This window comes from Hetaerina americana, unplaced genomic scaffold (assembly GCF_022747635.1).
Source record: "Hetaerina americana unplaced genomic scaffold, ioHetAmer1.1.p SCAF_15, whole genome shotgun sequence".
In the NCBI taxonomy this organism is placed as follows: domain Eukaryota; kingdom Metazoa; phylum Arthropoda; class Insecta; order Odonata; family Calopterygidae; genus Hetaerina; species Hetaerina americana.
In genome coordinates this window covers 12,895,491-12,915,851 of record NW_027286625.1, presented here as the reverse complement: position 1 = coordinate 12,915,851, position 20,361 = coordinate 12,895,491, and the positions used below count along the sequence as shown (strand labels likewise).

Below are 20,361 nucleotides of genomic sequence, written 5' to 3'. Positions count from 1 at the left end.
TGTATTTTCTGTATACTGTGTACTTACATCTTGAATGTTGCTGACAAATTAGTTTTATAAAGTGGCAATTTCCAGGGAACAGAATCTGGATGCTGTATATTCATTTTGTCTGCCAAATTTAACAATGGAACTTTATTTTCAAAAAGTTTCATTTCACATGTTTTCATCACAATCATTTATTGTTGAATGTGAAGTACATATTTTGATTGGCAATAAGATGTTGGAGAAAGTGGGGAATCCTCATCGTATTGTGTGACCTATGCCCATCCAAAACCTTCCTGAAGTGGTTGAGTACAAGTGAACAGGGCTAACTCCATTACCTAGCATTGACCCATTCCGGCTCTCCATTAACTACATGCATCCTAGCAGTCGAAGAAATGTGTTGTTGCAGATGTCTTCTATTCCTCTCCTGTGTTTTCATCCAATTTATTCAAATGGAATGCATTATAAAAATCAATTAAACAAATACACCGTGATGGAAGATCATTAATGCTTGTGACCTCACTATTGCTATGGTGACATTCACGTCCTCCCTTTTTGAACCCATAATGATTGACCCTTATGTAATCATAAGTCCTCTCCATCATAGTTGCCCATTGTTCTGAAGTCCTCTCATTCAGCTGCCTCTCTTTTTTGAGATGGAAGCTATCACCCATTTCACAAAAAGTTTGCCAAATTTGTCTACCATAATCAGTACACTCAAATGTATGAAAACTCATTTTTCTAACCCTCGAGTACTTCAGTAGCGATGGTATCAATCCCCATTTACTTATTTAATATCCATTCTTTAGTGCCCCTTCCATTTTGCAAGTCTGCTGGGCCTAATCAGTTTCCATATGAACGTTACATACTTTCTTAGTATGCCTAAGCCTGCTAGTATAATATCTTCACCCTAAAGATCCTCCATGTATTACTTCCATCTTTCTTGGTTCGATTATTGACTTTCCTGTCATATCATTTATATTCACTCCCATGGAATACAACCTTGGTATAGTGGAAGGGCTGTGCTGACAGGAGTAATGATACCCCTGGTACCCATGCTAGACCATGCGGCAACCGACAAAAGGTAGTCCTTGCAGCATCTGTTCCTCATCGAGGCATCCCCTCGAGACCCCAGTGGGCCAGCCATTCAGCAATGTTGTCATGTTTAAGAACTTGAGGAAGGCAAGTGGTAACCACCTCATTATAGTGAGAGATGGAAAGAGGCAATATAATAGATTGAGGTCTCTGAGAAGGAAGGATAATGGGAGTAGTTCTAGAGGGATTTACAGTAGAGGTGCGAAGAGGCAGTGTGAGGTTGCTATAATATTGAATGAAAAGGTATAAGTGTTGTCAACATAGAGTAACCTATGGATAAAATGCTATATTAGAGGTAAAAGCAGAAATGATGAACATGGTCTTTGTTCATGTAAACATACCACCAAGCAATCTTAAGGAGGAAGAAGGTGATAAGGTACGACCAGTAAATTGGGTGTTCCTGCAAGGAAACATTTGATTGGGGATTGGTAGGCAAGGGAAGAGATTGATGAGGTGGAGGACTAAGGGTTAGGTATGAAGAATGATTGTGGGGAGAAAGAAACTGAATTCTGCCATAGACAGGTTAGTCCACTTAGGCACCACAAAAGGGATAGGTATACATGGAAGATGCCGGGTACTCAGAAAGGTGTAACATATTATGGTGAAGTGTACAGAAAAAAAATGAAGTGCTAGGTATGGTGAGGATGAAGAGAGGATTGTTGGGAGAAATTACATGGAGGCAGGAAAAATGGATGAGATAATGGTCTGCAGTGGGATATTGGAGACTGATAGAGGGGAGAATGTTAGGTAAATGAGGAAAGGGCCGGAATAGGATAGGGATGTTGGATGAACCAAGTTGGATTCCAATGCACAACACCCATCCTCCATTTACTCACTATATCCTTGCTGTGCAACCTATTGTATGCATCTTTCACCCTATTAGTATCCAATCTCAGTTTATTATTCAGCTGTCTGTACTTCCTAATTCTGGGTTTAAATTCTTCGATTTCGTCCCATCTGTGTTCTTAATCTTCTTGTCTGTAATTCATTGTTTCCTTGTAATTTGCCTATTAGCTGTTCCTATAATTACATTTGTGGCTTTGTATTTTCCCATTTTGCTTCAGAATGAAACTTACCTGTCCTAAATTTTTCCTCTGCTTCCTGGTACTCCTTCCTTTTTATTCTGGCCGATGCTTCTATATTTCCTTTTCTTTGGGAGAAGTGTGAGCAAGGCAATAAGAATAAATAATGTCTCGAATTTCTAAGCATTATTATTCAGTAATCTACTGGTTAAGGTTGGTTTTGGATGGACACAACTACCAAATAAATATTTTGTTTCTTCTAACAAAACACAATCAAACATTCTATTTTACAATGGGCCCCTCTTTATCGCTGTATACTTTCTTCATCCCTTCCAGCATCATATGGCTGAGAATCATTAATAGAAGGTAACATAGTAGTAGTACAAACAAGTACCTAACCAAATGTAAAAAGGGCAAGTCTGCTGCAGATGCAGGATTATGTTACAAGTCGAGGAAAGACTTGTTTGAAGACCTTGAATGAAGGTGGGTGATGCCTAAAACCACTTTTTACTGATTATGTCAGATGTGCAGGTAATCAAGCAATAGATAGCTAGACAATGAATGCATTACAGATTGTTGAGTTTTTTCTAGGGTCAATGTGAGAAGTGTAGGGCAAAGAGTAACAACAAGAAAACCAATGTATATAATGGGATTTTCAAAACATGGGAAGACTAAATTAAACATTGATGTATGCGAGGAGAAGTTTACATATTTGACAGTTTTTTGAAGGAAAATTAATAGTATCGGGGATATTATGAGAAAAGCAGAATTAGCTAAAGAAACATTTGCTAGCAGAAGGGCTATGATGACAGGCAAGCAAGTAAAGAATAAAACAAGATTTTAACATGGAATATAGTACTGTGTAGGTAAGATACCAGGCCTTAAATGGCAAGAATATTGTCATAGACCAAGCTTTTGAGAGTGTGTATGGAGAAGATTGAAGAAAATATATTGGGTGGAAAGAAAGATAAATAATAGTTTCAGATTTAGCGTGGAATCAAAGGTATAAAAACTGGTTGATGGGATGCTAGAGACCCTGATAGGAGGAAAAATGCTGTGAACAACGGTGAGGTGAAAATAATAGATTTTTTGGTTGTAACATAAGTAGCTAGAAAAGATGAATCAGGGAATAAATGAGCTAGGAATAGGAATTCTATGCAAAGCATGTGTACAAGTTATGAATCAGCCAAAACCTGACCTAAATAGGTAGACCAATATAAATTACAGATTCAGGGGTAATGTGGTGGAACTCTCCCATAATAATGGAGATGAACACTTGCAATTTTCCAATTAATTAAGATTTATTTTCAAGAAAATATATCTTTATGTAGTCGAAAATCGCTAGTTTTTTTCTGTTATAAGATAGAAATTGTGATGATAATGGGCTGAATTTACTTCTAAGACATTTTTTTGCATGGTTCACCAGTACATTTTGTTGCTTTGCAATTTTTTACTTGTTTTATTGCTGAGAATTTTCCAGCTTTACAATTTCACCGTTAAAATCGTAGAATGATGCTTTCTGTGTGGAGTTCAATCTCCTGTTTACAATATCATGAAATTCTTTACAAAAAACCATAAACACAGTAATCAACCCGAAGGTCGGTCTAGTAGGTGATGGTAGAGTTCACCCAGCACTAAGCCCTATACGGCGTGTGAAATTCACACATCAGGGTAGGGGGCCAGTTCCTTTCCCTGTGCCGGTTATGGTTTCCCAGGAAGTCCTGGTACCCGAAAAATCACTTTCGCTTGGGTGGAGCTGTAGGTGCCCAGAAATGACCCGGGACCCTCCGGTTCGCTCCCGCTCCAAAGCTCTTCCTACTGGACTACCATGACCCACAAATTATTTATATGTCACATTAATATGAGGAGGTATTTATTTATGCTATTGAGAAGAGTGAATGTTTGGGTGGTCTGCAAAAATAATTTCCTTCCAATCTTGGGCATCTATTCCTTTTCCCAATGTAACTAAGTTCTAGATGTTTGTCAATTTTGTGAACCAGCAGAAGTTACTCTAAAACCAATCCCTTATGTTTATTCAAACTGCATAAAAGTTAGATCCTCTAAACAATGGATTTAGAAGTTGTATACTTAGTGAAATTAAATCATTCATGCTGAACAAATCAAAATGGACCAGGTACACCACTTATCACCTTATATTCTCAAGCAATACAAGTCCGAGACAAAATTGAAATATCACATGGCATTTGCTGTTTTGGGGGTAAATGTTCTGGTTATTATTTCATTGATGGTGCGCTTGAATTAGTTATTAAATGAAAGAAATAATCATGAATCACATTTATCATTCATATTGGAAATTTAATACTTAAGTGAATGATTTCATTATATTTCTGAATTAACAGGCGACGAATAAATTAATTTGTAACAAGTAATACTTCTTAGTAATGGGTTGCTACCATTCACTTTTAGTGGACTGCCATTGCAGGCCGTTTAAAGGACAATGATGAGGTAGGGAAATTTATGTTACTTCGCAGTTCATTGAATTGTCTCATAACGTAATAAATGGCACTTAATGAGCAGTCATTTCTGTTATCCCAATTAAACACTGAAAAATAAATCTTCTCTGGTATATTGAGACCCTTGGCATATTGAGACAAAGAACGTGGAAGTCAGTGGCCTCTCTCACATTAGGTAGTTCAATTTGGTAGTTAATTAGTTAACTTCCGGGAAATGTTTCCTGAAAAATTCTTCTTATATTTCGGAGATACGAAACTATTATCTTGCTTGGACCTGGAAATCCTAAAATAAGATGGAAACTGGCCTAAGTGCCTTGTGATTGCCCCGTATCGGGGCAATCACAAGGCACTTAGATTTTATACTCTTCAGTTTGGAAATTACATACAAACATGATGTAGTAAATTTCAACCAATTATGAGTGGAAACAAAAATCCACCAAAAGCACTACTGAGGAATTAGTACATATGGACCACCAAGTTATGTGCTTGAGAGTAATCCTGACGGAGTGGCGCAAGAATTTACGTAACTAATTTTCTCCCCTTTCGCAGGTTATTCCGTTCGTTGAGATTAAGAATAAATAGTTCGGGTGAAAACAAAACTGAAATTTGAATGCTGTCACAAGCAACGAAATCAGGGAACTGTCAATAACAGTAATTTCAGGGTTTTATGACTGCTTCGACTACGATCAGGAAACATTGCCCTTATCGTTCTACAGTAATAATGCTGCTTGGAGGGTTGGGGTGAAAGGGTGTTATCGAAGTATCGGTCATCACAATGGTCGAGATATCGGTTGAAGCTCGGAACTATCGGTATGAACGCGGTCGAAGTGGTCGAAGGAGTGAGCTCATGGTGGTAGTTTCATGCATTCGGGAATGGCTTTGTAGTGTTTAGAATCGTGAAATGCAATGAATTAGTGTGTGGTGTTATTTATATCTGTCAAGAGTCGGATACTTTTTCTGATACTCTATTTTGACATTAAACGTTTCCATCATGAATATCAGATGTGCAAAGCCGAATGACTTGATGAACATGCAGCACTGCAATTTGCTTTGTCTTCCAGAGAATTATCAAATGAAGTATTATTTTTACCATGGTTTGTCGTGGCCACAACTCAGTTACGTGGCCGAAGACGAGAAAAGTAAAATTGTTGGATATGTTCTGGCAAAAATGGAGGAAGATAGCGAGGATGATCCGCATGGTCACATTACTTCTTTGGCAGTGAAACGTTCTCATCGCAGACTGGGATTAGCTCAAAAACTAATGGACCAAGCTTCAAGGTCAATGGTAGAATGTTTTAATGCTAAATATGTGTCTCTTCACGTAAGGAAAAGTAATCGCGCTGCCCTGAATTTGTACACTAATACCCTTAAGTTCACCATATCCGAAATCGAGCCCAAATATTATGCGGACGGCGAAGATGCGTATGCTATGAAAAGGGACTTAATTGTTTTTGCTATTGAGAATAGCATAATACCTGCAGATTCGTCTGCTTTTGTAGTTTCAAGAAGCAACGACGATAAGAAAAAGATGGTTGAAGATAAGAAGGATTGATATGCTCACAGATTACATTTTAAGTGGTAAGTTGCTGTGGATGTTGCATTCTCTCATTAACAAGATCAATTGTGTTTGTCTATTTTCTTCAGTAGTAGTTCTTATCTATGGGATTGTAGTTATAGGAATAGAAATTTGATTAATATACAAATAGAGTTGTATTTGAAGACCGGTATAATTGCCTCCGTACTGTCTGGAAGTTCATTCGATGTTTTGATGTATTTTTATAGAATATTACGTATCCTCTCAAAACATGAATTGTATTTCTGGTATTTCTTTTTTATAAATTCTGCTAATATATGCGTGATCAATCCTACTACTTAGTGTTAATTTTTGTTATGCAACGGTATTGATTTGGTCGTAATCTTGATAATTTATTTGCTCCCTTTGGTTTAGTAAAATCCAAAACAAGGTATAAGTTACAATGGAAATCATGCAAAACCATAACCTTATTCTTAATTGTTTCAATATTGCTTGAAAGCCCTCGTGTGTGTTTTGAGGCCTTCTTAGACTTCGAGTATTAAGCATAACAATGTTAGCCGGCTTAGAAAGTGGAGCCATATTAATCATATAGTAAGTATTAATAATTCGGAAAATGGGCTAATTCAGTTACTGCTGAAAATTATCTTTAAATATTCAATAAAGTATGTGTTATCTTAGTGAGGAACTGGGTTGCTCAGAAGATTGTGTTCAAGGTTGGTTACTAACTGGTTGTGTCTTTACCCCATCTGAATCTTAAAGGTTGATTCTTAAAAGTGCAAATGAAATTCCCATCCCCTGAGTAAACCGAAAATTCAGGTGTAAAGATGATTGATCGCCCTAAAAGATTCTGGAAGTCTCTAGATTATAGGTAATTACTAGTACCCCCTGTTATTTAAGGAAAAATGCGCAAAATAAATGGAATGGATGGTAATAATAATTTTAGTTAATTATAATTATTATGAATAGTAATTTAAACATTAGAAAACTTAGTCGAACATTTTGATTCTGTGTATGTAGAGGTTTTGCTCATTCGGATGTGATTAGGAAATCATATTTGTTTCAATACTATGCCATTCTTAAAACATGAATAATTTGTTTTGATACGATTATGCGTGTTCATTGGTTGGAAAATCCAGGCTTAATGTTGGAAAATATAATATGCAATGCTTTCATGGAAACGATGATTGTTCGATCTCGATTCATAGATTAGAGTCTGAGAAACCTGCCGCAATTTGGGTGTGATTTATTGCGATTTGAGGGGTACTGAGGCCACCGGTGTCCGGAGATTGGAACGTTGTTTTATTTATTTCGGGTACGCTTCATGAAAATCAACCAAAATTCTCGTTTCCACTGACTTCTTCAATAACATCATTTTGATTGATACTATATATTGAGTAAAACAGTAACTCTTGAGTATTTCTTGTCCTTGGGTGCACCGGAAAATGCAAATATTTTTATTTGACCAGCTAGTTTTTTAAGAACCAAATAAATAATTGATTGATCAATCTCTGTGCAAAAATTGATTTCAACCATTGATTGGTTTATAATATCTAGTCCCAGCTAATGTTCTCTAAAAAATATAATTTATTATGACAAGATGTAATATTGTTGAATTTAGTATCTGTTAAGTTTCTGTGAAACAATTTGGATGCTAGTGCTGAGTAATCGTGAAATGTTGCAATGAAATGCCATGTAATTACCTGTCACAGTGTAGGCAAGAAATATGGTCTTATGAAAGGTCTCTCACTTTGATCGTTACCTGGTATAGGGACGGGTCTTGGTTAAAGTAATAATTAGCTGCATTTCAAAGTTCAGCTCATTTTGTATATACAATTGTTTCAAGAGGAAGGTGGTGTGCATATGTTGTTTATTGTTAGATACTTAAAGAGGATAAGCACTTGGAGGAGTTGAATATGACTTAATCTTAAATTTGCACTGATAATGGGAACTAAATTGGGAAGAGTAGCGCAAAATTTGGCATTTTATATTTTTGTCAATCAAACCTATGAACTAAACTTCCCAAAAACAAGAGTACACTCTTGTTTTTGGTAAGTTCATTATCTTTTGATTTATTTATTCCATTGATTTTATAGTCTAATAAATTCTGTGCAAACTTTTTCTGGTGAAAATACTGTTTAAAGAATGACATTTTTTCAGAAAAAAGTTTTATTTTTGCAATAATTCAAATCTTTAATTGCTAGGCCCTATGGTGCAACAGTTATACCAATTAATGCTTAAGCTGATGTCAGTCATTTTCATGGTCATCTGATTTGTTCAGATCACCACTGCTTTCTATAGATTTCAGTGTAGTTAAGTTGATTTCCATGTAGGATTTTGTTTTTATTATTTTTTGTTCCTTCCTAAGTAATTTTATTTAGAATTAAGTAAGTAGGATATGAATACTGGGTTAATGTGAATAAAATTGTAAGTGAAAAAAAGTAGTCTTATAGAGTTTTCATTAAACTTTTGAAGTTTTCCACTCCAGATTCTTGACTCCTTAAATTTTTTATTTCTTTTCTACTTTCAGTGATAAGCTGTAAAAACTCAGTTTGACCCTATTTGTTTTGAGAGCAGTTACCAGCAGCCTTCCATCTCCTAACACCAAATTTACACCAAATTAACTCTTTTATTGAACTGGACAAAGTAAAATTGTATCAAGTGCTACAAGGTTAAGTTTTTAAATTGGAAGATTGTGTTGTCAAGTGCTGTAAATGTACTTTGACAGTTGTTAATTAATAAAAAGGTTTGTGCTTCTAGATTTAACAATTATTTTAATATGGGATGCGATAAGTCTACTCAAACAGATCCTTTGTATTTAACATTTTTCTATTGATTTGTGCTTTATTACATGAATGTTGAATATACTGCCCAATTTTGCCACTGTGAGTACCGTCTCCATATGTTATTTAATACTTCCAAGAGTTCTGGTGAAGATTAATGCAGTACAGTACTTAATGTGCAAAGGTGTAGGGTGACCTTCGTATATATTCTTGTATGTGCTCAGCTTCTTTGCCTTAAAAGGGATTGGGGTATCATGCTATCTTGAGTTTTTTGTGCCATGAATTATGGTGCATTTAAAAGAATCCAATCCAACAGAGTAATTCATAATGTACGATAGGCATTACTCATGTTCAGGGTGTGATAAGCTCATGGTTATTTGATGGTGTTAATCTGCTATGAATTATTAGCTGCGATTTGATATCTGTGAAAGCATGACCCAATTATATTGCGAGTCCATAATATCATGCCCAAGAAAATTTCCATTCACAGATGTACAAAAATGAAATGTTATTGTTCAATGATACAAAATTTATCAGGAGTTATTTCATTGAAATCCTATAGTGCCCTATTATTAAAAGTAGTTCAATTTTTAATTCTAACATGCATGTGTGCAGGTCAACTCAGCTTGACAAGAACCCAATTTAGGTAATCCTCTGCAAGTATTTACACCAAAATATTCTTTGATGAAATTCCAATAGATTCATTAAATATTTTCCTCGGGTGAATAATCTACTGCATTGTGGTAAAACTGCATTATATTATTAAGTGAGAGTCATAAATAAATTGCTACGAATATATGTGCTTCAAAGTAAAACCTTTCCCTATTCTTCTGGGGTACACCCTTGATAATTGCCATGAATATAGGATGGCTGAACAGCTGAAACCAACTGCAACACAACACACAATGCTAGCAATATTTTCAATTCAGGATGTGCGTATATTCATCTGAAATCACGAATTCTCATGTACATTGTTGGTACATAGCATTTTCCATGAGGTATTTTAGAATTAAAATTTTTCCAATATTCATTCGCCTGATGATATCCAATGTGATGCACTCTTTTTAAAGTTGAACTCTATTAATGTAGTCCAATTTACCTGAAAATTCAACTTGCCCCATTGGGTTGCTTAAAAGTATGAAGATGATAGTTTCTTTGTAAGCCAGGAAAATATGAAAAACCAGGTAATGTGTGTGAAGTTATATTTTGTTTGTACAAAATAGGGTAAACCAGCAAAATATGTGGCCTATACAAATTAATTTTGGTTGCTCCAGCAGAACTGAGTGATAATAAATTTGCTCTCAAAACTTGTAATGTCCACTTGTTACATTATGTCTGTTTTAAGATACATGTTACAGATACATGTTTTGAGTGGACTGGTAAACCAGCATGCTGCTTTGACAAGCAAGTCCCAGGGAGGTTTGGAATAAATTGGCTATCTACCAGTTAAGGTAGAGATATTGGATAGACACAGGCTACACAAAAGTACAATGATATTTCCTTGGCTTTTCCTACCAGAAACAGAAACAACCTGACATCCAATGCTAGATTAAAACCCTCCTCAATTCTGCATACTTCCTTCCTCCCTTTATTTGGTGCAACATGCCTAATCTATTCCTACCCCTTCCTCGTTTGCCTTAAGTTCTGCCCTTTATTATAGTCTTCAACTCAATTGCCTCTGTATCCATTTTTCTAACTCCTTTGGATTTCTCCCAGCTATCACTTCTCTTTCCTCACCATGCATAGTCTTCCTTGTTTGTTTTCCTTGCTGTCAATTTCACCTTTTCATTCCACCTCACCATCATTTTGAATGTCTTTAAGCTGTACGTATGATATTGTCTTCCTTACGTACGATATTGTTTCTGCCCCCTACAAAACAATGTCTTTTCAGCATCATCAGTTTCATTCAGTGAAAGGGTTACAAGCATGGAAGTCAGTGCGATAGATATGGGATGAGAATAAATATAAACAAAACAAAGTTTGTGGTTTTCTAGAAATAGGAAAGCAAAGTTAAATATTGAAATAAGAGAATATAAACTAGACCAGGTTCAGTTCATATGCAAGAATATTTGAACTGACTAGGAAGTTTTCTGGGTGAAGATGGTCAAACTAGGAATATAGAGAAGGGATTGATGGGTTTGAGTAAGGCCATGGGAAACCACTTAAATTATTAATCACACATCGTGATGGTGTATGCAAATGTAATGAGTCCTGACAACTATCTGTCTACAAGGCCTACAGTCATGCTCAGCTAGGGGGAGGAAGGGGCTCTGCACACATCTTTGCAAAAACTCTCTGTGTAGCTATATCAATAGCAGCAGGAAAGACAAAGAGGACAAATACCATCTGAATTAGGGATTAAAATGTTAGGACTAGGGTGAAATCAGGCAAGTTATAAAACTTCATGCATAAGATGAGGTGAGGAAAAGTAAATTGGTTAGTATTATGCAGGGTTTGATAGGAAGAGCAAAACTTTTAAGCAATTGTTGCAAAGTAATGTATAGTGGAGAAGAAGAGAGCCTGTGTGGGGTTGCTATTGAACGAAAACTGTAAGAAGATAGTAAACAGATAGCAGGTGAGTTATTACTTTCAATCATTGGATAAAAAAGCAGGACCAAAGTAATTGGTTTTTATTTGGATTTTTTGTAGATGAGTATTCATAGGGAGGAAAAAGTAAACAGTGTACTGTAGGGACAAACTAGGGAAAAAAGATGGGTATCCAAGAAGAAAACATTTAATGGTGCTATGGGTTTGGATGTGTTGGTAGGTAAAGGGAATGAAAGGGTATGATTTGTGGAAAAGGAATGACTATGTGAGTTATATTTGGAGAAATGGCTGAATCCTAACCAATAACTGATTTGCAATCACAATAAATGTAATTAGACATGAAAATATCAGGAGATATCAGATTACACTATCTTTGGGCAAAGGTGGGAACAAAGTAAGTTGTCATATTTTCCTGTTAGCTGTGGATTTAAAGTAATTTAGTGCTAATTAGATGTAGCTTGAAATTCCAGAAGGTAAACAAAAAGGATGAATGACAGCTGAGAAAATGGGATGAAAAAGCTCTGACTGCAATGAAAAGAAAGAGTATCAGAAAGCAATCAATAAATTTTGAGTAAGGTAATGGAGTGGAACAGTGAAAGGTAGGTAGCAACATGTAAAATTGGACATAGTGAATGAGATGGGGTAAGGTTGTAATAGGGGCAACAGAAACCCATACATGTCTCCGACTGGCCAAATTTGGATAGTTGTTAAATAGCCAGTGGGGTAAGACAGACTTCCATAATCACCCATTCTTTTCAAAGTATACAAAAGTAAATGGTTAGAGAGCCGATCAACTCAGAGGTAGTTGTTATTGCTGAAAGCATAATATGTAGTATCAGAATGATTGGTATGGAATAAGATCATTGATAGGGAAGTGTAGGTACATAATGAATTTCTCAAAATATAGAATGGCGAGAAATGAAGAGGGACCTGATATAGAGTAGGATGCTGGATTTTGTGTTTTGTTAGGAGTCACAAAATGTTTTATTTAGTAGCTGTGTCCATCCAAAAACCTACCTTAACTGGTAGATTACCTAATAATAAATAGGATGGTGAAGTTAAGCATTAAATTCAGGGGGCATTAACTAAAGATAAATAAGGTAGAACAGTTCTAATAAAAAGATGAAAAGAAAACACTCCTGAAAACATAAATACTAGGCCATTGAAGCAATAGAATTAGCATAGATTTGACACTTTTCAGGTGAAGAAATGGAGAAGAATGGAAAAAATAAAATGACTGGAAAGGAGAACAAACAAATTTCTAGGTATTTTAATAGAGTAGAGAAGGTTGTTCAGACAAAGTAGAAGGCCAGATATGTGGACGCAGGAGATTCTGAGAGGCAATGGGTTGCTGAAGAAGTGAAGTGACATTCGGTAGGAATTATTCTGCATGCTGAATGGAATAATTGGTGACAGAAATTATGCAGATTAAAGAATGTTTCGTATAGGGTGGGACTGTTTACTCTCAGGTTAGGTAAGGCTAATTTGTAATTAGCCTCTGAAGCCATGAAAAGTGCACCTTAACTGGTCGAATACCATTAAAAATAGTGTCTGTCAAGTGTAACAAATTGATATTTTGGTCCAGCTAACTAGGTAAATTCAGGAATTCAAAGATCCAGTGTTTAAACAACCCTTTATATTCTATAATTATCCTTCATGGTACAGTAAATGTAACATATAGTAAGCATTGAAAACGCATTCATGAATTTGCTGTGTTTGTTACTGAAATAAGTTATGGCAATTTTTAAAATATTTCTTGAACTAATTTGTGATTATAATGAAGTCTGAGAAGGATTTTCATAAAAGATATGGTAAAAGAGTAATTAATATGCCATAATGTAGGAAACAGCAATATCAGAAAACAGCTATTTGATTCCTGTACCAGCATTGGTATGAGATTCCACCGATTCTTTCAGCTTACTGGTAGCTAGTTAATGTAATCCATTACACTTACTAACCACAACATAGGTATGTCTGATTAATTTAGCCTAAATTTTATTCTACTACACAAAAATGGTAAATATTTATTTGGGAGTACATTTTGCGAGAGCTATTTAACATGATCATTGCTATCCATTGGAAAATTTAAATTGTAGACGTTGCAATGGCATTTGGCTGATGCAACATTTCACATGAATCTGTTTTTAATTTATATCAGTTTGAAAAAGATTTAAGATTGTTTTGGTGAAGAGGATGTAACTGCTCACATTTATTACATACTCTCTGGATCTCCCATTAGAACTAGAAAAATTCATCTTCCACAAGGGTTTTGTTTCTCAAAGCTACTACTTCATTTACAAGTTCATGTGGTTCACTTATGTCGTGCCTCTTGATGGAAATAAATATGTTCAAGTGCAAATGGCATCTAGCTACAGGTAATGAATGATTTAGAATACTTCTTATTGCATTCATAATTATTTTTAGAGGACTTTTAAGTTGAATTATAACTTTGAGAAATGGGCCCCAGATGTGGCTAGTATGGTGGCTATATAGGGAGTCATTAACTCCATCTTAATTTTTGCAACAGATTACATAGTTATTAATAACCCTGATGTCTTACTCTGTTACTTCGGTGATGACCTACTCTGATTGTTCTAGGCTCATTGTAGAAGTACAGTAAAATATCATTACCTTTAACTTTTTTGAAATTTAATGGTTATTCAGGAAACAAAGCATGGGTAGTACTCCACATTTTCACAGAGTATTGTCTCAGCAGAGTGCTAGTAGTATATTTACATTTATCTCAGTATATTTTGTATTAAATAGGAAAACAATATAGTTTAAATAGTGTAAATAGTTTGGATGTTTCATGTATATTAGCATCTATGTATAAGCATGTATTTAATAATTCTTATAATTGGGGTGTCTAAAGTCAAGCCACCCAATAGTATTAGCAAAGGTTCTCACTGATTCATAGGAACTTCAAGGGAATGTTGTTTATGCATCAGTATGAATCGTTTCATTTTAAGGCAGTCAAGCACTGGCAGACTCAACACTTTACATTGTTCTCCTTTTTGATTTATTTTTTTGGTAAATGCCTTAGGATTTGTGAAGAATCCCTCTACAGCAAAGGCTCTAAATAGAAACTTCAAAGGGCATAATAACCAGGAAAAAGAAAGTCCATTAAAAAAATGCTGGAATGGCTGCACTCTATGGAGTCAATTTCTATTCTTATGTTAACACCAAAGAAGTAAGAAGATTCATTGATTCATTCTTCTACATATGAATATACAAGCAGTATATTTTATTCAAATTAAAGTTTTATTGAACAAATTCTAAGAACAGTGATAGGTGCCACACTTATTCAAAAGAACTTCACAATATAAGATAATAGTCAGTAGATGTGCCACTATCTAAAGTATTTGGCTAGAAATTTAGGAAAAATAGCTGTGTTGAATGATTTTGATGATTTGAATGTCTGCATATTATTGCACCTTGAAGATCATCATCATGCTTATTAATCCAGGGTTTGGTTTGTAGCTTCTCTGAAAGATATCCTCTTGCTGCCTAATCATGTGCTACATCCCTTTTCCCTTAAAAATATGTAAGGGAAATAGAGATTATATAATTAATTTCTGTTATCCGTTATAAAGTTCAAATATGTTATTCTTTTCCTCCTACTCCTCTTTTTATTGGGTGGCCCATCATTTAAGGTATATTTTGGATGCACTGATGCTGAACACCCCTACATTTCTAAGCATAGAGTCAATATCATTCCCAACAATTCCCTCCTTCTATAAGCTTCTTTGCATAATGCTGTTCTTCATCTTTTATCCCTTCCAATTTGACCATCTTGGTCCAAAACTCTCCTAAGATTGATACTATGCTCCACCCACTATGTCTTTAACCTTCCTATTGTCATATTTAACTTAGCTTTCTTCTTTCTCAATAATGTGGTAAACTTTGGTTTGTTTAGAATGATAAATAAAATAAAATAGACCTTTCAGGCGTGATATGGCGGAATATCATGATTAATTAAAAATTGGCAATTTTCCTCAAAGGAAAGTTTATTAATGCGACCGGTTTCAATGTAACTACATCCTCGTGAGGTGATTTATTAGGTCAGGTTATTTTGTGGAAAGTTGCCAATTTTTAATGAATTAATGATAAATAAAAGCTGATCATTTGCAAACATAACTGATTTTATTAATACCCCACTGACTCATACCTATCTCTAGTTCTTCCCATGCCTTCATAACTATTTCCTTCACACACATGTTGAAAAGCACAGATAACAATGAAAACCCTTCTTACTCCTCTTCATAACATTGCCCACCCTGACTCTCCATCCCCCACTTGCACCTGAGCAGTTTTGAGACATGCTTGGGTTATTAATAAGTTAAACATCCCTCTAATCCACTGCCGTCTTTTGCAATGATTTCATTAATTCTACCCAATTTACTATCAAGCAGCTCATTGTACCAAACACTCTACAAAGCAAATTTTTACTCTTTGTTGCTTCGTATTAGTGACCTTATTTCTGAGATATGGCTATGGCATCATGTATGCCGCTTCCATTCCTAAACTCAAACTGATCACTCCCTAAGTAATCATTAGCCCTCCTTTCCGTCCTTTTCATCCTTCTATTAATGGTCCTAAGTACAACTTTTCCTATGTGTGAAATTAAAATTATGGTTGTTAAGTACTCATATAAGGGCCTATCTTTCACTTCATTTATTGTTATCTTTTAATTTGTGTGTGGCATCCTGAATGCCTTTCCCTTTTTTGGGAAGAGAACTGGCAATATTCTAACAAAATTTACCTGCTGCATTCCTTCCTCATAAATGCTGAAAATTAGCCCTTATAAAATCTTCTTTCTATATTTTTCTAAACCCTTAATTATATCCAAAGGAATGATATATATATTGTGTCAGTCTTGTTTGATATCAATTCTCTTAATTCCAAATATTTTGATCAAGAATGTTTATCGGCTATTCTCAGCCACATCATATTCTCATTCTATTTCTCATCTCCCTGGTCTATTACAGGGTGACTCAGCATAACCTGATGGTTTTTGAATACTACTTGAGCCAAAACCATTAGGTAATGCCGACTCACCCTGTACCTTTACTCAGTAGATCCTCCCATGTATTCTTTCCATCTCTCTTGAATCTTTCTTTGTTCAATTAATAATTTTCCGTCATATCTTTAATATTACACTGAGATTTTACCTGATTACTTCAAGGTACTTTTGCCTTTCTATGCAGCACACCCATTTTTCCATTTCTTTGTGAAAACTCCATATCCTTATACTACCTCTACCATTGTGCTTCTTTTGCCCTATTACTTCTCCATCTCACTTAATTATTTATCCATTTCGGTTTCCTTCTGTCCAATTCTTTATTTAAATTTTCAACTTCCTTCTCTAATCATTCTTCCTAATCATCTCAAACATCCTGGTTAATTCTTCTGCATTATTTATCCTCAATCATCTTTCCTTATCCTCTTGGATCTAGTGTTCCCATTCATTATTATGAAATTATGATTTAAATCCACATGTGCTCCTGGAAAACTCTGATTCTATTATGCTGTTCCTAAATCTGTCTCCAACCACTGTGTAGTCTAATTGATATCTCTCAGTAGCAATAGATATTTGCCAGATGTACTTCCATCTATTGTGGTATTTAAACATATATTGTTATACCATACCATATAAATAATGGTATTTATACCATTGAAGCATATGTTGTTATGATTGAACCACTTCTCCCACAGAGTTTTCTTACTTTTTCCCTGCTGTCATTTTATTTTCCATAGCCAAAATCCTTACCTCTCTTTCAGCTCCTTTCTTCCATCATTGAGTTCCACTTCCTCACAACTATCAGGTGTTTCCTCCTTGGGAAACACAATAATTTCCTCTGATTGTTATACCCTACATATTTTTTCCTCTGTATGGTTACTTGTTGGTATGACTATCTAAAAAATAACGAGAGTTTGTTGGTTCAGAGTTTCATTGTAAAAATATACTATCTCTCACCTGCGTCATGCTTCATCCCTCCTTTTTGTTCAATACTACTTTAATCCCTCCCTGGCTTTTTTCCCTTCCTCTATGTTTTTCTATAATTATCACTCCAAAAGCTCACTCCAACTTGTTTACTTAGGTAATATTCTCTCCTGCACTCTCACTCAGTATCCTACTTTTTATTCATAAGCAATTGCTGTAGCAGAAAGGGTAAAAGCTATATAAACAGTGAACAGCTGACTATGTGAGTTGATTTTTATTCTGATCCTGCTAATCTGCCTTCAGGTTGATTACTGTGGTTAGTGAGGAGATGACATGGTATTACCGAACTGAGAGTGGAGTGTCCATCATTTATGGGACAGCATGCGTCAGAACTATGATGCATGTAGTACATCTTTAACACATGCAGTGAAATTGAATTAGTACTTCCTTGTTATATTTTTCTGTAATCTTACTGGAAAGATACAAGTATGCTTTCCATTATGTAATTATGATTGTTTAACATTCAACACATTATTCTGATGCCCTCAAAGCACAAAAAAGAAATTTTTTTTGAGACAAGAACACCACCATTCTTGAGTTTGTGAAAAAATGCTGTAACATTTGTTTTGTTATCAGGTGAACTTAAAAGTCTGAACACCCCAGAAACCCAAGCAATTGTGTTGAGATATGCATGGTGGGGCATGTGAATTCCGGCTATGCCTGCAGCTCTGTAAGGAATGACTGTGATGACAAAATGAAACCAAGACTAATGTTTTTAGTGGGATTACATACCAAGACTGATGAAAATTACCTGTACACCTTATGGTCACCAATTTCCAAGTAGGATTTCTTACTGTCTTAACTTTTCCTAGCATATAATTTAACACTTTTCCTACCTATCCAATTTTGCATGCCAATTTCATAAGAATTAAAATGCAAGCCTCTTTTCTTCTAATTGCACTTATATTCTGTAAACCATAAATGATTACAGTGAAAAAGGATACAGTTTGCTTAAATTTCCCTATCTAGGAAATTAAAGCGTACAATGACCTACTCATAGGAACTGTTGTGAATATTGAATTATTGATAAAAAAAGCTAATTTAAGGGGTTGCAAACCCTAAATATGTGATGTACAAAATTTGGACATCAAGGAGTTCTTGTATATTAAAACTCAGTTGTTCAAATTGAATTAATTACATTATGTACTTTTGAATAGTTGTTATGTTTGTTTTTGGTTACCTTCTTTTTCAAATGCAGGTGACTATTTTGATAAATGTGACTATTTTGGTAAATGTGACTATATTTATTCTTCTCTTTTGATGGCCTACCATTTTTTGACTTTCACTATACATTTTTAAGGACATTCTTCCTTTCAAAAAAGGATAATACCTTAACTTCTCAGTTGTCTACCAATCATTGTGGGTCCAAGTTTGATCTAAGATTCCTTCATTCTTATCTATTTTTAATTTGCTGACCCATACCTAATTAGTAAGGTTATATTACCTTATAAATTCCCCCTATGATTTGATGAGAAACTTACTATCTTGAAGTCTGCCCCTGCGTTATGAAAATGTAATAGATAATGTGCCTTACAATTGTTTACTGAAAAAGTTAGAATTATAATTCCCGACAAATTTTTATGTCTGTTGCAAGGTTCTCTGTCATGATCATGCAATAACATGGAAGACTGGCTTAACTGTGTAAAATTCTATAGTTATAAATAAAGATACTAGGGAATTTTTAACACAATTTTATTGCATACCTATGGTTGACCACAGCTTCAATGTTTTCTGGAGAATTACATTTATGCATGGAAACCATACTCAAAAATATGCAATAAAATGGGAAAGGAAATTACTATTTGGAGCATGGAAGAGCACTATTACTTTCTTTGGTTGTACTTCTACTATCACACCTCTATTTACCTCCTCGTCATTGAGCATCGTATGAGCCTAATTTCCCAATTCATGCAAGGTTATTAAGTTATTTTTTGCATCATTTATAAAATCTATTGATATCCTCATTATCATACAACTTGGACATTGTGACTATGTTTAAATGCCTGCCGTAACACTGTGGATAAACTGAGGGATATTAGGTATGCAGAGTAGGCTTGACTAACAATGAATTTCCTGCTTGTAGGACACCAGTATTCTGTGCAATGTCAGTCAATGGACATGGCATTGCTGAATCAGTGTTAATTTCACATTGAAGAGCTGCCAAAACAATTGTTGTTTAACTACCAGCAGCACAGGTAGATTTGACTGTAATATTGACCTTGGTTTTATATATATGGCAAAATATTTCCTTTGAATGTGCAAGATGCTCTTGTTCTGCTATATATGCGAGTCATTGTTTTCAATAGTCAATTAAAGTAAACATGCCAGAATTTGAATGGGTAGAATTAATAGCTTAGAATTTGTCTAGTCTTTTGAAATCCATAATTCAAACCAACGTTTTTTAGAACAGTGCCTCCCATTTGTTACTTGAAGAAATAATTTGTTTTTTGGATAATAAATTCAATTTTGTTTCAACCTAACGGCGTATATTTTGCTGGTGGACATAATCCACTGATTTGGCTTACTCAATATCGGAATGATTTTATAATTAAAATCGAAAAAGATTTCACCCTTATATTCTCAAAAAATATAATTCTCCTACTTGATGGAAACAATAATGTTAAGTCATTAATTGAATAATATCCAATTGGCGCCAATTGAGGAACCAAATGATAAACGTTATTCTTCATAGGGTGTGTAGTCCGATGCAGGGTGGACATTCTTGTAACTACTTTGGAAGAGAACGCTGGCTGCTCCCTCTCGGCGAGGAAATGGCGAATCACGTCGGCGCGCTCTCCTTGAGGACTGTTTGTTTTTCCCTCCCTACAGCATCATCCCCCCCTCCATCCCGAAAGAACCCCTCCCCCGTCCATGTGGTGCATGCGTCTTTCCTTACGAAAGCGAGGCAGAACCGTCTCTACCG

General features: G+C 35.1%; 1 protein-coding gene across 1 annotated transcript; it reads left to right on the top strand.

The window, feature by feature from the left end:
- Positions 1 to 5,390: 5,390 nt before the first annotated feature.
- vnc (GNAT family N-acetyltransferase vnc) lies at positions 5,391 to 8,863 on the top strand. The gene is made up of 2 exons (XM_071583936.1): positions 5,391 to 6,151; positions 8,635 to 8,863. The coding sequence occupies exon 1, from the start codon at positions 5,565 to 5,567 to the stop codon at positions 6,123 to 6,125; it is 561 nt and encodes a 186-aa protein (XP_071440037.1). The 5' UTR covers positions 5,391 to 5,564; the 3' UTR covers positions 6,126 to 6,151; positions 8,635 to 8,863.
- Positions 8,864 to 20,361: the final 11,498 nt, after the last annotated feature.